The sequence below is a fragment of the Ochotona curzoniae genome, unplaced genomic scaffold (genome assembly GCF_017591425.1).
Source record: "Ochotona curzoniae isolate NIBS_2020 unplaced genomic scaffold, NIBS_Ocur_1.0 scaffold_2476, whole genome shotgun sequence".
In the NCBI taxonomy this organism is placed as follows: domain Eukaryota; kingdom Metazoa; phylum Chordata; class Mammalia; order Lagomorpha; family Ochotonidae; genus Ochotona; species Ochotona curzoniae.
In genome coordinates, this window is record NW_024467095.1 from 6,392,712 (window position 1) to 6,418,720 (window position 26,009).

General features: G+C 41.7%; 1 protein-coding gene across 1 annotated transcript in view; it reads left to right on the forward strand.

Annotated features, from left to right (window-relative positions):
• Nucleotides 1–26,009, forward strand: part of CTTNBP2 (cortactin binding protein 2) — a 114,442-nt gene that overhangs the window by 27,340 nt on the left and 61,093 nt on the right. The window contains exon 3 of the mRNA XM_041002162.1: nt 20,660–20,884. Within this exon, the coding sequence (XP_040858096.1) occupies nt 20,660–20,884 (225 nt within the window). The remainder of the gene's footprint in view (nt 1–20,659; nt 20,885–26,009) is intronic.

Consider the following 26,009-nt stretch of genomic DNA (forward strand, 5'->3'; position numbering starts at 1 on the left):
AGAAGATGGCCCAAGTCCTTAGACCCCTGCACCCATGTGAGCTGCCCAGAAGAAGCTCCTGGCTTCCGATTGGCCCAGCTGTGGCCAATGCGGCTATTTGGGGAGTAAATCAGCAGATGGGAGCAGTTCTTGACACTTCTATTAGTAAATGCTAAACTGAACAGTTTGTTCTGCAGGTTACTCAGATTTAAGAAAATTCAAACATTCAGAATTTTTTCATTGACCTTTTCTTAGCATTTTGTGATATTTAAGTCTTTCCTTTGGGGTGATGTGCACATGATTTGTAGCGCCTATGGACTATTAATCTTTGTACATAATAATCAATGTATTTCAAATCCTTCAGTACCAGAAAACTTTTTATATTTTCTAAATGGAAACAGGTAGCATTTGATATTAAGTGGCTACCATAACAGGGTTGTAGCCAGATTGTACAACGCAATTTTATATTGCTTCTTCTATCCCAAGCATTTAAAATGTTTTCAGTGTTTTTAATATTAATGAAGTGTAGCCATCTCCATTACACTGTATTTCATGGGGGTGAGAAACACCTCCTCATTGCTTTGTATTATCTCATGGGCTGCTTTTGTTGTTGACTGTGAGCAAGAAGAATATTAATACTATTTAGCAACAGAAAACCCAAGGACACCAGTGAATCAGAAAGGAAACCTAACTCCCCAGAGTTGCTGTCCCTGATGGTGTCTGGATACAGCCTGGATGAGCAACAGCGCTTCTATGGGAATTATGTAGTGATGCTTCAGTTTGAAAGGTCCTCCTTAGAACAGCCCAGCCAAGCCCGATAAAATGTAACTGCTGGCAGATATGTCACCTTAATTTGATTTTAGGGCAACCCGAAATGTGTGAGTTAGATAGGTAATATTTTAAACAACAGAAATTTTGGCAGCTATGCTTTTTAAAATAACCATATTACCACCCCCTCATTTTTGAAGTCATGAATGTTCTCAGAATATCTTCCCAGCAAATTTCCCAACGAGGAAGCCTTGCCATCAGTTCAAAGTAATCATTTTTCACTGTGCCAATGAACACTTGTGTTACATTTCTCAAACTTGGGGACATGGTCTAGTGGCTCTACCTAGTAATGTTTGCATTCTTCTGGCTTTTTTAGTACCTTGTGAACTTACGCCCCTCAAAATTGAGATTTCTTTTAAAAAAATCATTGTGTATTATTTATTTACTTAAACCCCAGATGTGAGACTTTTTCTTTAACATCAAAGATACTGTGTTGCTTCACTCCCTCTTTTTCAGAGTGCTCCATTTCTTGCAGTCCTCATTAGGCCAAATGCTGGTGTTTGTTATGATTCTTGCATGGCTCATTCACACACTAAGAAAGTTGCAAACTACTAGAGAAAACCCACACATCACTGCTGACTGAATTGACTTGAAATGTACAGCCCTGTGCTCCTGTTGGTCCCTCTGTAGAGCTTGGCAGTTGGGTGATTTATACACCTGCTTTTCTGGACCCTTTTACACTTCTGTGATTTCAGACTTGCTGTATGTCCTTCACTTTCAGTTATGCCAGCTTCCTTGAGGGTATGGAAGCAATATGAGTGGATGCCTATACTCTCTTCCCATGATTGTCTCAACCAGCTCACGAGCCCCTGTGCCTCTAACTCCCTTTTCCTCTTACGATGGGCAGACTGCCCATGGTTATGATTCAGATTTAGCTGATCACTGTGCACTCAGGATTGTGCCTACTTACATGTACAGGGCCACCTCTCTGACATTTCCACTCCTCTGTGCCATCCACCTCTTTCTCAAATTGACCCCTCTGCTTTCTCCTTGATTCTTATGGCATTTCCTTTGGCCTGGTTACAGTAAAATTCTTTGAAATAATTGTTGACTCCAATTTCTTTGTTTTCCATTCTCCCTCAAATCTATTCTAGCAAAACTTTTGCCAACATTTTTCCAACCACAGGTAAAATCATTTTTGTATTTCAAGGAAATAAAAACAAACTTGGAGTGAAATTAGATTCCTTCTTCTTTTACAGCCCCCACGCCCCATTTCTTTACTTTCTTTTTATTGGAAAGACAGATTGACATAGAGAAGGAGGGACAGAAAGATCTTATATCTACTGGTTCACTCCCCAAACAACTGTAGTGAGCTGAGCTGAGCTGAGCTGATCTGATCTGAAGCCAGGATCCAGAAGCTGCTTCTGTATCTCCCCGATCTCAAGGACTTGGACCATCCTCCAATGCTTCTTAGGCCACAAGCAGGGAGCCAGATGGAAAGTGGAGCTGCCAACACACAAACTTGTGCTCATATGGGATTCTGGCTTATTTCCACACAAACTGGATAAATTCCATTGAAATAGCTCTTGGCCTTCTGGGGGACCACCATTTCTCAAAGTAAAGGGAAAAGGCCCTCTAATGGCTGCAAACAGGTACAAACCACCCCTGTGTGTCTCTGGATGGTATTTCTGTACTTCTACTTTCTTCATCCTCTGCAATCCTGCTTGCCTTTTTGCATGCTGCAGCCTTGAGACTTCCTCCTTTTCTCTGCCTGGAAATCTCTTCTGAATATGTTTAACTCCTTTCTCTGCCTCTTGGGGTCTTTGCTGAAATAGCGTCTTGAGGCTTTCACAACTTCTACTTGTGTAATATGTGCTCTTCATCATCTTACTGTTTAGCTCAGTCACAATTTTATCTGATATCATGTCATTTTCACATGAGTACCTGTTTTTGGTTTCCCACAAGAATAGAAGCTTTGTTTCAATTATTTCACTATTGCATCTGACTTTATTGAAAGAATGGATTAATATCAACTCCAGTTCCTCCCATACTACTTGTAATTGTATGTAATATGTCTTCATATTGAAGAAGTTTAGGAATACTGTATAGACACACAAGCAGTTTTCCATTTTTTTCCCCTTGTTGTGATATCCAGAAAAGTTCATTTTCTGATTTTATGTAGACACATCTTTTCTGTGTCTGTTCCCCACAGATTAAAGAGATTAGATTTTTACATATAGCTGATCACTTTCCCCTATAGAATCAATGGATGCTCAAGTCTGTTGTAGTAAAAAGCATATATTTATGCATTCTTCCATATTTAAATTATTTCTAGATTTAACTACACAATATGTAGGCACTATATAAGCTGATTTTACTGTATTGTTTAAGAATATTAAACAAAAAGGTCTGGCAAATCCTATACAGGTGTGATTTTGTTAAAGACTTATGTGTTTTTATTAGGTAGATTTAGAAAGAATGAGGGACAAAAATACCTTCCATCTACTCCTTCAACTCACAAAATGCTACAGTGTCAGCAAGGAGCTGGATTGTAAATGGAGCAGCTGGAACATGAACCAGTGCCCCTTTGGGATTCCTGTGCTGGAAGGTAGAGGATTAGCCTATTGAGCCATGGTGCCAGTCCCGAGATGTAATTCTTTAAGATATGTTTTTTGTTGGGAAGGCAGATTTACAGAAAGAAGTGAAATAGAGAAACATCTTCCATCTGCTAGTTCACTTCCCAAATGGCTGCAACAGCCAGAACTAAGCTGATTTGAACCCAGGAGCCAGGAGATCTTCCAGGTCTCCCACACTGGATATAAGATCCTATGGCTTTGGTTCATCCTCCCCTGATTTCCCAGACCATAAGCGGAGACATTAACGGGGACCCATATGAAGTGCTGGTGCTTGATGGAAGAGGATTAGCCAGTTGAACTATTGCACTGCCCCATCCCACCCCACCCCGCCACGGCCAAGGTGTAATTTTAAAAAAAGTTTTTTTCAACCTGAAGTTGGGTGACACTGAGAATGTATAACTTCAGTCCCAGAATATAGATTTCTGCCACCTGTTTTTTTTTTGTGCTGTTACTCATTTATATGGCACCTCAAGGACTTGAATTTGCTGTGGCTTTTTCATTTTAAGATTTATTATTTTTTGGAAGGACAGCGGCAGAGGTAGAATGTGATTTTGTATTCACTCTTCACTCGCCAAGTGGCCATAATGATCAGGACGAGGCCAAACTGAAGCCGGGAGTCAGGAACTCCATGTGGTTCTGCCAGTTGGGTTGCAAGAGGCCCAAAAGTTTGGTCAACCTGCTGCTAGCTTCCCAGGTGTTTTAGCAGGAGGCCTAGATTGAAAGTGGAGCAGCCAAGATTATTCAAATGACACTCTGACACAGGATACTAATATTACAGTTGACAGCCTAACCCATTGTACCACAGTGCTGGTCCCTACTGTATCTTTATGTCAGTTCATGATGCATAAAGAATGGTTAATGTGTTACCATGAAGCCTGTAATTGGTATTGTGGTTTAACCCAGAATACCTGTTGTTCCGTGGTCTCAGGCAGGCTGACCCAAATCCAGGCAAACACTGTTTCAGTTGAATTTTATAGTCACTTCATTGCTGGTTGCTGCCCTAAGTGTGGATTCTAGTGGAAAGATATTTGATTGTCACTGCTCTGTTTTTTGTTACAGCACTCTGTCATTTTTGAGGCATTATAAAAAAGAAACATGGTCTTTCATTTGATGGTTCCAGTTAGCAATGCCTAACCTTCTGTGCATAACATATAATCATGTGTTCATCATGCCCTTTCTTCTTCCTTTGTTCTCATGTGGTCTCTTTCTGATGGGGAGGGAAGGATTTGATCAAAAGGCCATCGCTGTGTGTCTGAGACTTGCTTTACCTTCAGAGAACTACAGGGCAGATGCTTTTTGTGTCCTGTAGCTCTTGGCACATGGACGTTTGATCTTTGGGAATTGCTGTTCTCTGACTTTTTGGCACAGTTTTGCGTAGAGAATTCTTCATTCTTTTGTTAACAAAACTGATGTCAGGCTAAAGTGTTGGCCAAAAGGATGCCAATGAAAGGGGAAAAAATGAATGGCATAATCTAGACCAGCAACACTGAATATGTGGTTCAGGGGCTCCAGTTTCCTGAGAACACATCTAAGTAAACCATTAGACCAAATTTACTTTCTTCTAAGGATTGTTTATAAGGCAGAGCAGCAGAGGGGAAAACAAAGGATCCATCTACTCTTTACTGATTCACTCCCCAAATGGCTGCAACAGCTCCTAGGCCAGGCCAAAAAGCAGGAGCCAGGAACACCATCCTGGTCTCCTTGTGGGGCCCAGGTACTTCCACCATCTCTTCCCAGATGCAGCAGTAGGAAGCTGGATTGAAAATAGAGTAACCAGGACTCACAACAGCACTGTGATATGGAATGTTGATGTTATAAATGGTGGCTTAATCAGTAGCTCAGGAACATTTTTTCCTATAGATGGCATTATTTTATTTTCTTCATATTCATGCTTGTGAATGAAAACGTTCCATAGGCTACAAGGGCCCACTTGCTTGTAGTTCACAAGGATGGGGAGGAGGGTGAACCAGGGCCAGTACTCATTGGCTTTTAGATCATGTGATGTGCCTGACTCTGAGCTGATGCTTGGAGTGCTTGCAGAGAGCAGGTTTCCTACACACTTTAACTCTTCTTGACAGAGATTCTGGACATTGAGTGTCCTGCTATTCAAAAAAAAAAAAACCAAACAAGGTTATGTCTGATCTGTCCTATTTCTGGAATTAGACATCTCTCAAACACCTGTGGGTTCAACAATGCTCAGTTCTGGTTCTGTACTTAATAGCTTTCAAAAACCCTTAAAATATCCCCTAAATATTTCTAGACTGCTTGAACAGGTGTCTCTGTATATGTGACTTCATCTGTGAATGCAGATATAAACATGCCAGAATATATTACCACTTTTTTATACCCCATATAAATTTGGAATAATGAGCATTTCATAAGGGGAAAATAATGTGAAATTTCCATTAAACATTTGGCATTTTCTTATTATAACCAGAAAAAGTTGTCATAGAAAATGATAAAACTGGTTTCTTTTTTTAAAAAAAAATTACACAGGAGAAATCACATAGAGAAAGTGAGAATGAGAAGGAGAGGAAGGAGAGGGAAAGAACAAACAAATGAACCAGAGTGCACAAGACGGCAATACTTGATCCCTGATGCTCTGTTGTGGGGATGTGGGGCTTAACTGATAGGCCGTATGGTCACCCCCAAAGCCAGTTTCGAAAATGACTTGGGAAAATCTTGTAGAGGTGAAAGTATTTTGCTTTGTGGACTCTTGAGTTCCCTATACTTTAGATGAACAAGCTCAGCTTATAGTGAGTTGGGCAACATGACCAGAGTTCTGCACTGCACAAGAAGTAAAACCAGGGCTGGGCTGTGGATTCCTGACACTCTTCAGTCTCCTGAAATCAAAATTTCGACCTTAAAGCATTCCCCATATACCCACAAGGGCACAATCTGCATAAACATCCTATGTATGTTTTCCCCTATGTGTGAATATCACATGATGGCATTAACAACAATAATAATGAAATAAAACAGGACAGTGCAAGAGAATCTTTATGAAGTTAATGCAAATGCACATTAGGAGAAAAATCATGCAAAACATAGTTTTTTGAATCAAAATAAACTTGTAAATAGGTAGAGAGACAGAGTCAGGTATTCTGACCACTTGGTTATTGCCTGAATGCCCACAGTATCTGGGGCTGGGGCAGCCAGAAACCCGGTGCTTGGAGCCTAATTTGGGTGTTGGTGACAGGGACCTAAGTAGTTGCGTCATCGCTAGATGAGATGAGAGTGTATCAGGCAATGTCTTCATTGCAGTCCCAAATTTAGGTCTATTTTCATTTGAGATGTACATGTACTCTAAAGAAAATTGAGTTCATTTCTGAAACTTAATATTTTCAGGTCACAATTGACCAAAGACAATGGAAACCATGAAAAGTAAAACCACAAATAAGACAGGAGTTACTGTTTCTTCCTTTCACAGAAATGGCCTTTTTATTAAATTAACCATGTGGTTGAAATGCTCATAAGAATGCATTAACAAGGTTTAAATGCCTGGATTAAAATGAATAATTTATTATATTAAATATAGCAATTTGCTGCAATATAAATATGTTGGTTTTTCTATTTGCTGTGATTCCATTAGTTGCTACCAAGAGATTTTTACCAAACTGGATGCATTCTTTGGGCAGTTATGTAGTTCTAGCAAGTCTTGAGGATAACTCCTAGATAGCCTTTATTAATTGTGTGACTTTAAGAAATGTTTTTGTGTGTGAAGCCTTAGTTTAATACTGGACTAGGATTCAAGGAAGTTGTCGCAGGGAACTCTCACTGATACAGCCAGCACTTACCTGGCACTTCTGGTCTTCCAGATGAGGAGAAGGAGTTGGGAGAAACACCCTGTGAAAATAATTATAAACTGTGCTGAGATTTTTGTACTGAGAGAATTAAGTTCCTACTTCAGAGGGTGGCTAGGGAAGGCCTTAGCTTGAACATTAACGGTTCCTTAGAATGTGACCATGAACCTGAGTACATTACAGTCTAGAAGATTTTTTAGAAAGCTCTCATTTGGGAAAGTCCTAATAATTATTAAACATGGAAGAGATCTTGAACTCTAAATAATAAAGCAGTGGTATTGTCCCAGCAGCTATGTAAATGCATAGTCTTAAAATGCTCTATCAGAAAGATCCCGGAAAACTATAGTAAATCTTAGTCTGCTGCATGTTTCTGTCAGTCTTTTTCTTCATTCCCTTAATTTATTTGAGATGTTTGGAAGACTGAGGAAGGAATGTGTGAATGTCCACGGTAGCCAGGGTTGGGCCAGTCTTGGGCCAGGGATTAAGAACTCAATCTGGGTCTCCCATGTTGGTGGCAAGGTGCCAAGTACTTATCCCCTGCTTCCCTGGGTGTGTATCAGCAGGAAGCTGGAGTTGGAAGCAGAGTCGGCTCAGGTACTCTGATGTGAGTTGCTTGCATCCTAAGTAACATCTTATTTGTTCTATTAAATGCCTACTCTTGTTTTCAGTGTTTCACGTGCTACTGTGGTCATGAATACCTGCTGTAAAGGCAAAATCAAAAGTGATATTGGTTGCTTCCTCAAATAAAATAATAGTTTGGAGAATCTCTGCCTCAAAATTTGCAAGCTAGATCACTTGTTAAATAGCCAATTGTTTGTAAAAAATGACTGAATTTGTGTCTATAAATCTTGTGACTATCTAGACATTCTTTCACTCTTTCAGCTAGGTTCCAGCTGTTGCAGCCACTTAGCAAATCAGCAGACAAAAGATCTTCCTCTCTGTGTCTCCTCCTCTTTATATATCTGACTTTCCAATAAAAATAAACTAAAATATTTTTTAAAGATTTATGTAATTCAGAAATGACAGGATCAAGTGTGGCTCTTAGATATGGCTAGACCCAGGGGTTCAAATGATGTTGATCCGCTCCTTCCCATGTTCCTTCTGCCTGTGATTTTCTTCAGGCAAATCTGATCCTGGGTTCTCTGAAATGTCCAACATGATAGCACTGGATGGGATCTTGGGCTTTGTAGAAGAGTAAGATATTTAACACTTTTAGTCTGTAATCCTAAAGATCACCCTCTTCAGCTTTATAGAGAGAAACCCTGGGGAGGGGAAAACATGATTAAAACATTAGCTGTCATTCTTCATTTGCTAATCTGACTTTAAAACTTGAGGTAGCATGAGACCATGGAAACAGAAGTCTTGCTAACCGATCCTCTGGCTTGGTCTAGGTCTGGACAGTGTGTAGGTGGGATCTCACCTGTATGCCAGTCACAGAGCTGGACATTGCATGGTGCCAGCAACTTGCATCTGCAGTCTTGTGCTAATGTTTGCAGTGTATCGTGTGGGACTGCAGGGACTGTTATCAACTCTACACATAAGAAAATGAAACTTAAACCTTCAAGTGCTGGTGTTCCACATGGGTGCTGTTCATGTCCTGGCTGCTTCCTGGCTTAATGGCTTGGGAAAGCAGTAGAGAATGACCCAAGTCCTCTGGACCCTGCGCTGATGGCCGGGGGTAGGAGTGTAGGGGAGGTGGGGGTAGTCCTGGCTTCAGATTGGTTCCGCCCTGGCCATTATGGGCGGACATTTGGGGGTGAACCAGTGGATGGAAGAAAGATTTCTCTGTAAATCTACCTTTCCAATATAAATAAAACAAATATTTAAAAAAACAAAGAAAATGTGCTTGCTTCGGCAGCACATAAAATTAAAAAAATAAAGAAAATGAGGCTTATAGTGGTTTGCAACTAGGCAAAGACCACTGAGCTAGGACACTTACAGTAAAATTCAAATGCAGGTCAACGAAAAACAGTCTCCGTTCTGAACTGAATCATGTGGCTCCATGTCTGTAACCTCCCGTCTGTTTCCAAATGCTGAGCCAGATCCTGCAGTTTCAAGTGACAGGAGTGTGTGAATTCATGTGCATATCTCTCATGTGGGCAAGACTCACCAGTGGCCCACTATGTTGACCTGTGGCTCAGAGAGTGGGCCTTTCCTGTAAACACTTTCAGAATGCAATTGTAGCCAGCCCCTTTGGGAGGCTTGGTCTTCAGAGCATCCGTCCTTCCATGGCACTTGGCCTGCTTGGGTTTAGAATTCCGCCCCAGGAAGTGAGCTGTGTAAGCTGTTTTTCCTTTTATTGATGCTGGCAATCATCTGAAGGAAACATAAAAATTGGGTCTCTGTTGTATACCTTTGAGTCATTCCCAAGAGGCACCTCTAAGTGCATAAAATCTGCAGCTTTTTTACTCACATAAAAGTTATTTATCTGAAAGAGTCATAAATAGAAAGATCTTCTATCTGTTGGTTTACGTAGTGGCTACTATGCTTAGGGCTGAGACAGGCCAAAGCCAGGAATTATGAGTCCTACCTGGATCTCCCATGTGATGGTGGTATGAGCCCTGGATCTTGGATCATTTTCTGCCAGGAGCTTCTGTTGAGTCTCCCACATGGATGTAAATTCCCAGAGACTTGTGCCGTCCTTTGCTTTCCAAGACCGTAAGCAGGGTGATGGATTGGAAGACAAGCAGTGGAGACTCGAACCAGCACCCATATGCAATGCCAGCACTGCAGGTGTGAGTCGCCTACTATGCACCATACTGGTCCAGTAATGTTTATTTTAAAATGTTACATTTATTAGACTACTTTTCAGATTTCTGGCATAGGTGTTCTTTTTCTCAAATTGTGTGCTTACTGAGAGCTCTAACAATTTGACACAAATCTTTCATGGAGACGTAAAGGCCATTTTGTATAGATCTGTTTTAAGTCATTTCTAAGCTATAACAGACTGTAGAAGAATCTTCAGGGAAATTAAAAGGGAATTGACATATCAGTTCAGAATCAGATTGGCTTCTGTTTTTTGGAAGTATGGTATTGAATTCTAAAATTGTATCTCATACCTCTGTCAAATGTACAAGTATATAACACAATATATTCTCTTTTTAAAATTTACTTGAAATATAGAACGAGAGACAAGGAGGGTTTGGAATTTAGACAGAGGCGAAGAGCTCTGTCTTCCGTTGGCTGGTTGATTTCTCCAAGGGCTACCCTGCCCAGGAGGGACCAGGAGGAGCCAGGCAGGGCCAGGCAGGGCCAGGGCAACGACAGGGCAACGACAACAGCCTTTTACTCCACATGGATAGCGGTGGCCCGGAACTCAGGCTGCTGCCTTCTGCTTTCCTGGGTACTAGGACTCAAGCTAGCACTCTGATATGGCATGGTGGCATTGTAAACCATGGCCTCATATGCTGGGCCATAGTATGAACCCATTGAAAATGTATTCTGAAATCAGCAGTTAACTGAGCCACCAACACGATGTTATCTATATTTTTTGGATACTTTAAATTGTTGTGAGGAAGCTGTATCTTCAGTTGTTATTGGCTACCTTCCCCCCACCGCTACACACACACACACACACACACACACACACACACACACACACACACACACACACCTTTCTATATGAGGACATTTTAATCTTAAAAGCTCTGTTTCAACGTAACAAAACAAATTTCTCAATTCATAAAGCATACAGGGTGTTTACTGTGTACTAGGCTGAGTGTTCATGCGTATGGCCTCACGTCTATCTTCCAGCTCAGCCCTGGAAGACAAAGGAAGGAGTGACATGGAAAAAAATAAGCTGTGTGTTGGAACTGTGCAAATGCAGCCAAGGTGTAGCACAAAGAGAAGGTGCTCAGCATTGCTGTGTGCAGGAGAACCTCTGACTCTGGCATGATGGATGCCATTTGCCAGCTGTGCAAACAAAGCTAGGGAATATGAAATGAATTCAATTCTCTGTGTACAGTTTTGTGAATTAAAGTTGCTTTAAAACTTGTGGAGTTTGTTTTAAGACAGGTAAGACAGGTAGAGAAGGAAGTGAGTGTCACAAGCGAAGACGTGTTTATACTTATGGGGCCCCAGAATCAGGCACGGCACATTCCAAGGACCGCATGAAGAAGCAACTGGGTGCAGTCAGGAGACAGACGAAGCAAAGTGCAAAGTTTGGGCTGCAGTCTGTATTACAGTGACCACAGGAAGAGGCTGTACTACCAAGTAAACAGAGTTATAGATACAAGCAATGGCAGAAAGTTCAGCATCCTATTGTCAAGATATATTTAGCAGTTTCATTGTGAGTCTATCTTTGATTCGAGAGTGGATGTTTACTGCAATGTATCCTTACTTCTCAATATGAACGTCTGTGTTATACAGCACCTCTAAGTGACTGAGAATAAACTCATTTCAATAATTTCAGCTGTCCCTTTGGGCTTAGGACTTGCTCGTGATTGTCAGATCCCTAGTCCTGGATGGAGAAGAGAGCTCGAAGAGGGAGACAGATAAAGGGAGTCTGGGAGGGAATGGGCTGCAGTCTGCTGGCTTTGCAGGGGAAATCTCTTGCTGGTCAGAGCAAGCTGCTGTGCCGGTATCTCACATACGGAGAGAAGGTAAAGTGAGCACAGAGCTTGGAAGGTGAGAAGAATGTGAGTGTGTGGGAAATGAGCGTGGAGAAGGACAGTTTGGGCTCTGTTAAGTCTTAGGGAGTTCTGGACAGAAGCATAGTAATCCCTTAGACCTGTATTGTGGAGCAGTGGCTCTTATCAGCAGAGAGGAGGATTGGTTGAAGTTCATCATATGTTGAGATTGAGACCAGACCAAATCAAACCAGGCAAAGCAGGCTGTGTATTTGCTGACAAGCAGGTGTTATTGCATGGGTATCTTCTGCATGCACAGCTGTTCAGAGTCCGCTCAGGCAGTTGCCAGCGTGCCACACACATGTATTCTAACAACACATATATGTCGTGTTGTTCAGTTAGGGCAGTCTTTGTGAGAGTATAGATTTTGTGACCAGGGCTATGGGTGTGACTTCTGCTGGGGGCATTTGCTTGAGCAGAGAATCAGTTAAATGGTACCCATGTTCTTTCTAGAAGGCCAGTGAGATGGGTGGGTTGTGAGACCTTGTGTGATCTAGGCTTTAGTTTGAATTGACAGTTCTGTGACTCTATAGGCTTTTAGCTCATCTTAAGGCACAGTTGGATGTCACTGAGCAGAACTGACATGGGCAGGGACTGAAGACATTGATCCTGTTATAACTAATTTGGTCATTTTTTTGCTATCTTATGTTCTTATTAATGGGACACTAAGAACATTACAGATGCCTTAAGTTACTGCTCCAGGGAGGAGGAGGTGGGAATGGCCAGGTCCCAAGCTCCTGGCTGCAGTTTCCAGCAACTGCTGCCATGTGCCACCTACATGACAGAACAATGTCCTAGGGTGTGTAGCAATGTCCTCCATGGCTTACAGACTCATGAAGCTCTGCTTGCAGAAAGTGGGTGGCACAGCTCGGGGAAAAGAAAATGGATTCTTACATGAATAGACATCTAAAATGTAGTTCAGATTTACTCTCTCCAGAAGTTGATCACAGGCAGTCATAAATCATGTGCAGGGCTCAGGAAATGATTCCCATTTGTCTTGGTCTGAACTCCACTGGGGAGACGCCACATGTGGCTATTCCGTAATCTGCAGCACATGTTCATAGCGTTTCATAACTTGCTCTGTGTTACAGGCTGTTGACCCTGCACTCCTCTCTTCCCATCCCGCCCATAAATGCCCACCACAGTAAGGCAGACACAACTGCAGACGTTGCTCAGTGCATTGTCAGCAAACGGATTGTGTCATGGCGAAAGCTGAGTAGAATCAGGCACAGCTGAGCATTTGCACCAACACCAGCAGGTCTGCAAATGGTCTTTTCAGTGTTGCCACTAACTTCAAACTATTCGTATCACTATTAGACCTGCAGAACTATACACCACATTTGACGGCTGTGAAGTATTTGTCATACCTTATTATTTGCCTCCGTTAGATTGAAGGAAAACAAAATTGCAAGACCTGAAATGGAGTCTTGGCTCATTCCTGCAGAGGACACCTGTTCTGGGCAGATCTGCCCGGCCGTTGAAGGAGACCAGCCCTTTGCTTCACCACTTGGCCTTGATCCCTGTCACTTAAAGGTAGCCAGGAATGTCTTGGCTATCGCTTGTACAAATGCCACCTGTCTTGCAGGCACATGTTTTGTCTATTGCTGCCACATGATGGAAGGATTCTGCCCCAGGGACTCTGCTCTCTCTTTTGGGCAGCCCTGTCTTTTCTGCCGGCATCTGGTTTTTGAACCAATCCAGGGAATCACAGGAGGTAGATATTCTCTCAAAGAACAGTTATGGGTGGTAGAATTACTGGCAGGGTTTAAATAAAGGCTGCTTTCAAACCGTCGACATTCCTTTTCCCTTGATTGTTTTTGATACGGAATGAGTCATCTTCAGCTGGTAGATGGTGAGAATGTTAAGAACTGTTTATTTCTTCCAGATGCTCAGCCACTCTGGCAGTTGGTGAGTTATTTCTCAGTGGCCCAAGCTGGTTCTGCACAGGGAACCAGGATGCAGGATGTGGATGAAAGGGTATGCTACAGTTAAGGGCAAAACTGTGTCTCTTCCATTCTCTTAGATGTCCTGGGGAAGTGTTACTCTTAACCAAGTCAAATGGAGCTATAAAAGAAAAAAAATCTTAAACACAATCACTGCCCAGAGAAACTGTTATTTTAGCCCCACTATACAACATACTGTCTTTTGTTTCTCTGCTTTTCACTTACCATTGTGTGTTTGGCGGGGAGATGTTATAGTAACACAATGCTTCACCCATTGCCATTTAAACATGTCTTCTGACAAGTCACAAAGAAGTATTTCTAGAGCTCTAGAGCTATCCTATAGGTAAACCTGCATTATCCTGCAATATTATAATATTTGCAGGAAGATACCTTGAATTGCTTGTTGATATATTTGTATGCTTATTTTAGATAACTCACATTATATAAGTAGCTTTTCTTTTATTATCCAGGTCATTTTGACTTATAACAGAAAGTTCAGTAAAGGTCACAATTTTGGCAAATTTTACAATGGAAATATTTGTTGGGAAATTATGGCAATTCAGTATCTAGAAGCTTTAGAAAAACAAAGACTTTTTTAGAACTTGAACAAGTGAATGGTTTTTATATATTATTTTAGGGTTACAAGAAATGTGTGTGCCTAGATTTATCTTGGAAGCTGAAAAGCACATCCATTAATGAGAGCAAAAGCAAGGCTTACAAAGCTAGATGCACAACAATATATCCTTTCACTCACTGTGACACTTCAGAATGTATCTGACTTACAGAAGAATTAACCTCATACACTACAGCATGGCCTCGAAATAGGATTTTGTAATATTGTGTTCTAAAATGTTTGCTTTTTGCCCCATAATCCTTTAAAAACAGTGTCTCAAAAGAATCCATTATTTATGTTTTCTCTCTCCATGGTGTATTTTACCCATCTGCGTGTCTGTGTTGGATGATGAGCTCATTTCCATCCACAGGCATGTTGATTCTATTTGACCTCATTAATGGTGCTTCATGTGCCTGCCAGGGATTGGTCTGCGCACATTCTGGGCCTCTGGGCAAAAAGGACACTTAGGTAGACAGCGCTTATCCCTTAAGGAATGTTGTACAATTGTAAATCTATGGGCATAAACATGAAACCCGTTACCCAGCATGCAGAAGCCTTGAAGAATTTGTGTGCTATGGAGGCTTTGGTTCTGACATCTGATGTCCAACTTCGCCTTTCTCTAATCAAACAACCTCGAGCACACACAATGAGGAAAAGTTGTATTAACATTAATAACTGGAAAAATGTCACCATTGTGATGGCTGCCATTTATTGCATGCATCCTATTGTCCAGGCACTCAGCTAACTGTCTTACAGTTTTATTTTTATTAATCCTCCAAAGTCGCAACAAAAATCTGGCTTCCTTGGTTGCCTTTCTGTAGCTGGCAAAACTCAGGGAGGTTAAAGTAAGAAGTCCAAGTTTACATAACATGGAAGTGACAGTCTATATTCAGACTCACTGAACAGCTTTGGAAAATATTGGCAAAAAACTATTTTTTTTAAATCATTCATAATTCAGTCATCAAATGGCTGGCACAGTAGCCTAGCGGCTGAAGTCCTTGTCTTGCACATTATGGGATCCCATATGGACACCAGTTTGTGTCCTGGCTGCCCCACTTCCCATCCAGAACTCTGCTTGTGGCTTGGGAAAGCAGTCAAGGAGGCCCAAGCCTTGGGACCCTACACCTGTGTGAGAGGTAGATATAAGGCTTCAGATACTCTGCTACTTATGTGTTTCATGACATTGTAGGTATAGGCAGTAGTACAGAATTCAGGATCTTGTGAAGATAGTCTTTAAATTGCTTTTTGGAAGTATATTCAAAAGCCCTTCAAAATCTTATGGAACAAAGGAATAAGAAGTATGATTATTTTGGTGTAAAACTTTCTTGAAATCTGTGCCTGGTCTCTTTCACAACAGGCATTTTCCACACAGCATAAAAAATACTTGATCATTCTTTAAATGCCTTAGCTAAAGTAATCTCTTAAGTGTCCAGGTGGTATCTGGAGTATTTGTACCAATTTTATTGATTAATGAGGCTGAGTTTGCATTGCTGGTTTGGGGGAGAAACAGCATTTATCTTCTGATTTAATTGATTAAACGTACTGTGAATTGAAGCCCTTGAGTATTTTTCATATTCACTTCTGTTTTGCACTCCAAAAACTGTCTCTTAAAGAAGTCCACCTTGTCCTGGTAGACTCATTTCAGAGATCCCCCTGTGGCTTTGAATCATTGACACCAATGATAACAGGTGCATTTAGCAGGTCGCAGATGAGGACAGGGTTTCTCGGCAATCTTCTTGCAGGTAACGTTAGTTCCTGAGAGTGATTGTTTTCCCTCTGCCAGCTTCGCTCCTTCCCCGCTCTGGATCTCAATAGGTGCTGATTGAGTGCTGGATCAGGGGAAAGTCAGGCTGGACTGACTGTTTCTATTGGTGTATGCATAAGTCAGAGTGAGTGCGGATTGGTTGAGCTTTGCCCCAGCATCAGCTGGTAGATACTGGCATGGAGGCAAGTTCTGTCAAGGTAAACTGTAGAACCACCTGGAGAGTGCAAGATCCAGGAGTGGGAGTAGGCCCAGCAGAGAAACAGTGGGCACTTCACTCTTGAGTTGCCACTCTGGCTGGTGAGCATGGGGTAGACATGAATAGACAGAGTGGCACCAGCCAGCAGGTATATTGGCTGGATAGTGGGGCTGGTTAGGTTGAACTAGGCTTCAATGGCCATTGACATGTATGAAAGCTGAATGGGATGTGGGACAGGGTGGACCAGTCTGATGTACTTACTAACAAGCACGGAACCAGGGAAGAGGGTGGGTCTGGTGGGGGTTATTGCAGGTCACTCCAACTGGGTTGTAGCTCCCACTGGTGTCCATGAGGGTCGAGTGTTTGGTGGGCAATACCCATTGGTTTGCGTAAAAGACAGGGAAGGAGGCAGAACTGAAGCAGCAATTGCAACCCCCAGCATGTGCATAAGCTGACTGGGGCAATGGACTGTGCCAGACCCTGTATTGGCAAACACGCACGAGAATTAGGTCTGGGATTACCTCAGATGAAGTTTCTATGGGGATCCTTCCAACTGAATTGTTGGACTCAGAACTCCAACCATGGAGAGAATTGCAGTTCCATGGTCTGACCATGGAGTACATACGTTAGGGCTGGGCCTCCTCAGTGGCTTAATGGAACAGTGGACAGAATATCCAGGTACACATGGAGGACATGACAGTACATTGGGGACTGCAGAGGATACCTGGTACCACAATAGAGGATGGAGGATAGAACAAATCGTTCAACTATCCCAGCCATGCGTTGACAGTGAATAACTGGGCAAATGGAGAGTCTAAGGTGGACTGTGTCAACCTTAGCATGGTGAGAAATTTCATCATGCTCAGAGTGGCAAAATCAACAATAATTCAGAACTGTTGAACAATTGAAACCTCATGAGCAGGACCTTCAGATCATGCCCCACACTGGACACTCGGGGTGGTGTTGGGTGACTGCCCTCTATCCCAAGGTACAGAAGCATTTGACAGGCTGGGTGTGGCTTCTTGCCTTATCTACCCCTTCCCTCAGATACAAGAAGGAAAAAAGAGAATGTGGAAATGGTGATCTCACCCACTTTCCTGTAGCCCTTGACCCTAATCACCTTAATCAACTATGTAAACATCACCAAAAATAAAAAATAATTAAAATTAAAGTTTTCAGATATAAAAGTTACCCTTGATTCTGTCGTACACACTGGGCAAACTGGTCACTAGCCATCATTTTCTCTGGGTTTAACCTTGCAAAGATTCTAATATTGGTTTAACATCTTATCCAAGTTTCAGACATGACTGCTCCCTGGCCAGGAGACTTTGCTTCTTACAACGGGGAAACAGTTGTTTTTTGTTTAGTTTTGTTTCAGGAGGCTTTGCATTACATAATTCTGTTTTTCAAGACCAATAGGCACTACCTTTATCCATTCAACAAGAATGCATCACGCATGTGTTGTATATCCTCTTGTGGGTTGCAAGTATGTCACTTAAGTAAAAACACTCCCACTTGCAAGGTGCTCAAAGAAAAGTGTTCGGGGGGATGATGTAGCTCAACCAATCTCAATAACTGTACTCTTCCTGTAAGTTGGAGATTACAAACCGTGTGTCTTGCTGACCAAACCAGATTTACCATCTGTATTTTGACTGGTTAAGTATGATAACGTTTTTTTTTCTTTAAAAAAAAAAGGAATGCCCTTTATTAGAACATAACAACTCAATTGATTTACAAAAAAGTCTGCTGTTCCTCATTGGCCAAGAACATGCGCCATGTAAACAAATTTGCATTTGGGGAAGTAAATCGGTAGGTGAGAAGTCTATCTTCCTGTGGAATTAAAAAAATAAGATAAAATAAGCAAGGTTGCATGCTCCCTTCACAGGTGGCTGATGTCGGCCAATAGCGTAAGAGTGAGCTGTAGAAATGCAGTTCCCATACCATTGACTTTTAAGATGAATCTTCTGATAACCAAATCAAGACTCCTTTATGGAACCTGAAGTGTCTCTAGAACTTCTATGAAGTGATCAAAAAGAAAACAAAAACAAACAACAACAGCAACAACAATAACAACAAAAACATAGGGCCACCCAAGTTTTTGTTTTCCAGGCCTGGGAGGAAAATTCAGTTGAATAAATATGAAAGAGAAAGTTAAGTACAAACTGGAATTATGTGTATCAAGTGGAACTTACTCAGTGTGATGTTTGTGTAATTCATTTCAGGAAGCCAGAAATGTCAGTTGTTTTAGCTTCTAAACTTTGTTGTCTTTTAAATTTCAGTGATTTTCTGAAAGCTAGCTTACATTGAGTGATGAAACTGGACTTATTGCAGGTGAAGTTTTCGTTTGTCGTAGCACTAGTGTTGATTGTTGGCAAACTGACAATGGTCTAAAAATATTCGAGTTCAGTTGGTCAGTGTGGTTGTTTGAAAGTAAAGAGCTATGTGCAGCATTTCCTTAGAAAACGTTTTTTTAAATTTTGGACAGTTAAGCTTAATTTGTTGAATTCAGTTTTCTAATAGTGGCATAGATTTTTTTTTCCTTGTGGCTAGTCCCAGATAACCTGACATGTTGATAGATTTCCATAAGTTTTTGTTACTATTTTCTAATTTATGCAAGGACTATTGTAGTCTAATTATAGGAAATTGAATTTGTTGCCCAATACATGAGGAAAATTTTCACTGACAGACTGATATTTGGAGTAAATTGAGGTAACATTCATAGGATTCTATGAACAATATTTTAATAAACTTCAGTATGAGGAAATAATTACATTTTCTGAAACTTCTTGAAGGCTTTACAAAATGTGAATATTGTGATTTTTTTTTAAAGATTTTATTTTTATTGGAAAGTCAGGTGTACTAGCAAGAGAGAGGAAGACCTTCTGTCTGCCAATTCACCCCCCAAATGGCCGCAATGGCCAGAGCTGAGTTGATCTGAAGCCAGGAGCCCCGAGTCTCTTGTGGATCTCCTACATGCGTACAGGGTCCCAAGGCTTTGGGCCGTCCTCCAATGCTCTCCCAGGCCACGCTCAAGGAGCTGGATGGGAAGCAGTTCGTGGACTGGTGCCTATATGGGATCCCGGCAGGTGCAAAGCAAGAACTTTAGCCACTAGGCTACCACAATAGGCCCTGAATATTGTGATTTAAAAAATTTCACAAATTTTTTTTGTAGTTTTTGAAAATTATGATGTATAGTTCCACGGCACAGGTTTGCCCCCACCCCCATCGACCTTCTACCATTTTCTATCCGCTACATCCTTCAATAGCCACAAGTTCAGCATTCTGCTGTTTAAGTGTATCATGGCGTTGTAAGTATAGTCCATGGCAGATAGGCTAGTATTGTATTTTCAAGGTGTATTTAACAGTTTCATTGGCAGTTCACTTTTGTTTCAGAATAGAGATGCATACTGCAGCATTTCTTCACTTCTTGGTATTTTAGTCTCCAGTATGCAATTCATTTATGAGAGTTCATGTATCTACATCTTTGGAATGTTATTCTGCCGTTAAAAAAGGGTGAAATTCTACCATTTGCAACAGAATGGTCCTGAACTAGAGACCATTATGCTCAGTGAAATAAGTCAATCCCCAAGAATAAATATCCTACATTCTCTGACATAAGGCAACCTCCATGGAAAAATACAGAAAGCATTTACTTTACTAAAAATTCTTGTAATTTTTTGCTCTAAAAACTTGTAGACTTATTATTGAGCAGTCACTAAAAGTTATTTTCATGCATTTCTCATTTTATATACTCATCAAAAATCTAAGACCACTTCTAAATTTCAGATCCTTAAGGTTAGAGTATCATGGGCAAAGCCACGTTTGCATCCTTTGTAATGTAAAGGGCAGTGTTCTTAGGAGAAAGTCACAGCCTACTACTTTTGCAGCATGCCAGGGGATTTGGGATTCAGGGAGCCTTTCCTCTTGTGAAGGTCACTTAGAAAAATAATTTTGTAGACTGTCATATCCAGATGTGAAGATACAATGCGGTATACATCTATACTTCTAAATCAAGGATGGACTCCTAATGAAAATGTAAAATATATCTTGACAATAGGGTACTGGACTGTCTTCCATTGTCCATGCCCAAAATGTCAGGCAACACTTAAATAGCAGAATGATGGACTTATGACTGCTTATGAAGGACTATCCTATTGTAATAGTATAGGGGAAATCAGTGGGGGGAGGGAGTTTGGGGAGGAGGTAAGGGAAATCCCAGAGCCTATGGGATTGTATCATAAAATAAAAACATTTAAAAAGAAATTCTTGTAACTGTCTTTCTATAAGTCTCTTTCATTCCTTAATATATTGCTTTAATTTCATTTCAGGCTCGAAGGAAGGAGGTATTTATCCAGGAAAGGTATGGAAGATTTAATCTAAACGATCCCTTCTTGGCACTCCAAAGAGACTATGAAGCAGGTGCTGGTGACAAAGAGAAGAAGCCCGTTTGCACCAACCCCCTGTCCATCCTAGAGGCGGTCATGGCCCACTGCAGGAAAATGCAGGAGAGGATGTCCACGCAGCTGGCTGCCGCTGAGAGCAGACAAAAGAAGGTACTGATGCTTTCTGCTATTCCCCCCGGACAGTGGAGAATGAAAAAAAAACAAAATCCCTGAAGTTTTCTTAAATATGTTGTTTTTCCAAAAGGACTGGGATAAGCACTTACAAGTGTAAAATGTTAACAAGTTCTGGTGTCCTTTTTAAATGCAACAAAATGTGTTGAACTAACTCAAAATGACACTAAGCCATCAGGAAGTGTGCTGTAGAGTTGAAGTGTGTCTCATGATAGTTCCTTTAATGCTTTCATTGCAATGTGCGGGCTTTTCTTTTTGAAGACTTTATCTTCTGACTGGCCCATCAGCATTGGAATCAGGTTTCTGATCCTTTGGGACTGTAACCTGACTTACGTTACCCAGATTCTGTCTAAAATACTGCTTTGCAATTAGAAATAATCAGGCTGTTTCTCTGGCAAATCACACGCAGAGAGTGGAGTGAAAGTCTGCAGACTCCCCATGTGTCATGCAAGGCCCTGGGTCGTGTCAGCCTCGCCTCTGGGCTGTGGTGGCTGGGGCAGCTGTAGGCCTGCAGCCTCCTGCTCACATGTGTTTCATTTAAACCCACCTCATAGTCCCCTCCTAACACCAACAGACACACATTTCTTGCAGTTGGGGCGACGTTTTCCAAGAGGACTATGTTTGATTTGGACTGATTGCCATCAGCTACAAGGAGGCAGAGTTGTAAATTTTGTCCTTCCACTATGTTGCCAGAATGATTAATTCTTTTTACTGCAAACACAGGGTATGAAGAGCGATGAATATGTTCTGGAGTGATTGGTAGTAAAAGTCACCACAGCTAAAGCATTAATGAAAAGATCTTTCTACTTGTCATTTTCAGAGAACTCTTTATATCTCACATTTAACACTTGTTTGACTATTAGCCAAAATGCACTGTCCCGTAGATGTTCTCTAATTCATGTTGTTTTTCTTGGTATGTTTGCAGTAACACATGTATGCCAGTGTCACAGTACATTAGATAAAAAAGCAAACATTTTTCTCAACATGTTATATGGTAGAAAATGAGAAGATTTGGATATAAAATAGTCAAAACAGTAGAAGGTCTTCCATGAGTGTGAAGTGAAATCAGTCTGGTTATGGACTTAGCAAACTGGCTATGAAACCCTGCAGATAATGCCTGAGGTCTCTAGAAATTTCCAGAACTCAGAAATCACATTAACAAAAGCCACTGTATTTCAGCCACTGTCATGAAAGCTCATTTGTATTTCTTGCATGGGACAACATTTGAATTCGCTTACTAATGGCTCCAGTGAGCTATTTCATAATAAAGTATTTCTGCAGGGTGTTATGCTGCATTACCAAGAATCAAGAAAATATTGCATTTTTATATCATATGTAAAATGCATACTTTCCTAAGTTTTACTTTGCTCCTGCATTTTATTTTTCATTTCCACATAAGGGAACATACAGCTCATTTCAAGTTGAAGCAAAGATTTTGTTATCTAGCTTTAAAAAAAAAAAACTTACATCCTGTTTGTTTCTGAATGACTGGATCATTTCCAACCTGGCTGGGAATAAAAGGAAATTGTTGCTGTCCTATGGCTACTGAGGAGCTGATAGAACGTGAGCCAGTGGAGTGTGTCTGCCATTTGTGGCAGGGACAGAGGAGTCCTTTATGGCCAGACACATTGACTGTATAGCTTCAGTAAAGGGTCCTTCTGACCGGGAGTGCTACCGTTTGTCCTTAAAGAATGTTATTCCAATAGATTCTAGCACATAAGGAGAGTGACAGCTTTAGCTTGCACCCGTATCCTCACTTACAAAGAAAATATTAAATCAGCTGATTAAGTCAGAAATTTCAAAGTCATCTTTTTCAGCAAACAATTACCCATCAGCCTTAGTCAGGAAGGTAAATATTTTAACCAAATGGCTTCCATTCCCTTGTATATGGAACAGATTTCAGCTTTAGGAATCTAAAAACAGGAAACTGGGGGAGGGGAGGGAGGAAGGAGGCAGTTTAAAATGAAGTCAGTTCTCTCAGTCACTTGTGCCAAAGCACAAGTGTGGGAAAGCAAAGAGCCTCATGATGTACAATTCAAGCATTTATTATCTAACACTGAGCAATCTCTTTGGTAATGCTAAGACACTGGGCCTGCGCGCTGCTGAGCTTGGCTTCTCCAGCAGGACAAGGGGCTCCCAGCTCATTCATGCGTTGGCTCCTGCTGCGATGACTAATAGGAAGGCTAAATGTTGGGTAATTCAAGTGCCAGAGAAATTTGGGAGAGAATCAACTTGGCAACGGGGACTGAGCCTGTAAAACCACTTGGAATAATCAAATGAATAACCAAACTCGGGAACCTTGCCTCTGGTAATCTACTCCCTATTTTAAGATCATCACCCAGGTTAGGATAATAATTTGATTCTCAAATGTTGTATTCAGACTTACAAAGCATCATCTAGTACTCCCGAACTAGGGAAGACTTTGGCTTGAGAAGGGCCTTTGAGAACTCAAACACAAAGGGCATTTCTTTTCACCCATGGCAAAAACCAGAACTTTTCTTTGGGTCACAGCTGCTTCTAGGTGACAGGTTCATGTCCTCAAGTCAGCTGTGTGACAGTATCTTTCCTTTGGAAGGATTCTTCTTTTCAAGCAAATGAAGCCTCCTTGTCAACTTAGGCAGAAATGTCACATTGATTGCTTCATAGAAACATGAACTGCTCTGCTGCATGGTTCAACATGGCCAGGAAAGCCCGGGGACCAGTATTCCCCAGACAGTGCTGTCCGCAGAGCTGGAGTACAGCAGGTCACGTGTCTGCTGGCGAGAGCCTGATGCTGCAGCTCGCCCTTCAGCTGTGATGATGGCAGGCAGCACCATGCCTGTGATTGGCCAGGCTTAGTCTCCCCCACCTTCTTGCCAGCTGTGAAGCATATCAGGTCAGGCAGAAGGCATTAGGCACAGCCTTTAAGCTACTGCTCGGCATGCCCTCATTCCACGTCTAAGCACTTGGCTCTGTGTTCTGGCTGCACTGTGGATTCTAGCTTCCTGCCATGTACAGCCTGGAAGGCAGTAGAGCAGGGCTTAAGTACCTGGGTCAAGTACTTGGCTTCTCACATGGAGACCAAGATTGAGTTCCTAGCTTGTCTGAGCCAGCCCCAGCTCTCAGCTGCTTGGGAGGGAACCAGCAGATGAGATATCAGTCTGACTCTTAGTCTTTCATGGAAACAAACTGATAATGGATAAGATAATTGGTGTTGTGTTTTACATATTTACAATCAGTAAAGTAACAATTTGGCTACTACAGGGAGAATCATGAGGCAGAAAAGTTATACAGGAAACAGTTTCCAGTGCTAGAAGGTTGAAAAAAGTATAAGTTTGACAGAAAAGAAGAAATTACTTGTTTTACTTACTTTATTTCATTTTCTTCCTATTGTAAATAATTGTACATTATCCAGTCATTGGCTTCCAGTGCTCTTTATTTCATTACATGATATCACTTAAGTATCTTTAATTATTATCCAGACTTCCAATTCAATAATACCATTGTACCGAATCGTCTATATTAACATTTTTGGGGGGCCCAGCACAATGGCTGAATGGCTAAAATCTTCACCCTGAAAGCACCAGGATCCAACGACAGTGCCAGTTGGTGGCCTGGCAGCCCCGCTTCCCATCCGGCTCCCTGCCTGTGGCCCGGGAGAGCAGTGGAGGACGGCCCAAAGCCTTGGGACCTGCACCCATGTGGGAGACCCGGAAGAGCTCCTGGCTTTGGATTAACCCAGCTCTGGCTGTTGCGGCCACTAGGGGCAGTGAATCAGCAGATGGAGGATCTTTCTATCTCTTCTCTTTGTAAATCTGCCTTTCCCATAAAAATAAATCTTTTCTTTTTTTAAAGACATTTTTAGGAAGAGTATTTAGGACTTTCTTTTTTGCATGGAAGAACATTTTCACTCAGTCTTGATTTTTTTGTGTGTGTGTAAAATTCACTATTACACTTTAAAATAGGCTTGGTTCCTGCCTATGCAGAGTGAGTAGGAAGGGACAGCTGGAGAGTGGGAGCTGTGCCTCCAAGCAGAGATTTCTAGAATTCTGTCAGCCTCGTCCGTGCACATGGAAACCAGGCAAAGCCCGGCGCTGCAGTGCTTGCCTGAACTCCACCGCCTCCTGCCTGGTAGCTGCAGGCCCGGTGAGGTGAGAAAGAAGAGAAACAGCACTGGAGCGTGTTCGGGTCTGTATTTGTTTCTGTTACATGTCTGTTTACCAGGACTGAGCAGGTGAGGTGGGTAGGGCTGACCCGATGTTCAAGAAGATAAGGATGTGGCGTGTGTTTGCAGATCCCAGCCAGCGACCAGGAATGCAGAGACGGGCTGTAATGTTGTGTTTTGGCAAGCACCCACTTTGCGTTTTATATATGACCATCCTAGTCTCAGAACTGATCGCTTACCCATCGCTGCTATGTTCCCACCTTTACCATCTTGCCTTTCGATCTCATTCTGTGAAACATATCTGGTGCCTCTTCATGACGTCTGGGACTGGGCCAGGCCAAAGCCACGAGGCTGGTGCTGCTTCCAGGTCTCCCACATGGATGCAGGGACAAGCTTTTGCTGCCTTTCAAGGCACGTTAGTGGGAAGCTGGATTCAATGTAGAGCCACTGAGCCTCAAATCATTGCCTATATGGGAAGCCAGCACCACAGGCAGAGACTTAATCTACTCCACAACACTGGCCCCAAGCTAGTTTTCTTAATTTGATTTCTTCTAGACTGTAACACCATTCCAATTTTTATGTCCTTTTCCCTTCTACTTTATGCAGATTCCAAAAGTCATGTGTTTCAAAGGAATGTGATTTTTGTTTTCATTTGACTATGCTGGCATGAAGTTATTCGTTGTTTGAATATTTGGTGGTTCTGTGCCGATCTCTCCTTTCATTCCTGTTTACCTTGTGTTTTTCTCTGGTTCCTTTATTAGTCTTCCAGATATTTAACACTGTGAGTCGTATTTTAGGTGAGAAACACATTTTGGCTTTGTAAACTTCATTTGTCTCTTTGATTTCATCAATGTATTACTACTCTTTGGATTCAATGTGCTTATCTTTTCCAAAAATATTTTTTATTGAAAAGTTATATATACAGAGAGGAGAGACAGAGAAAGATCTTCCATCCACTGG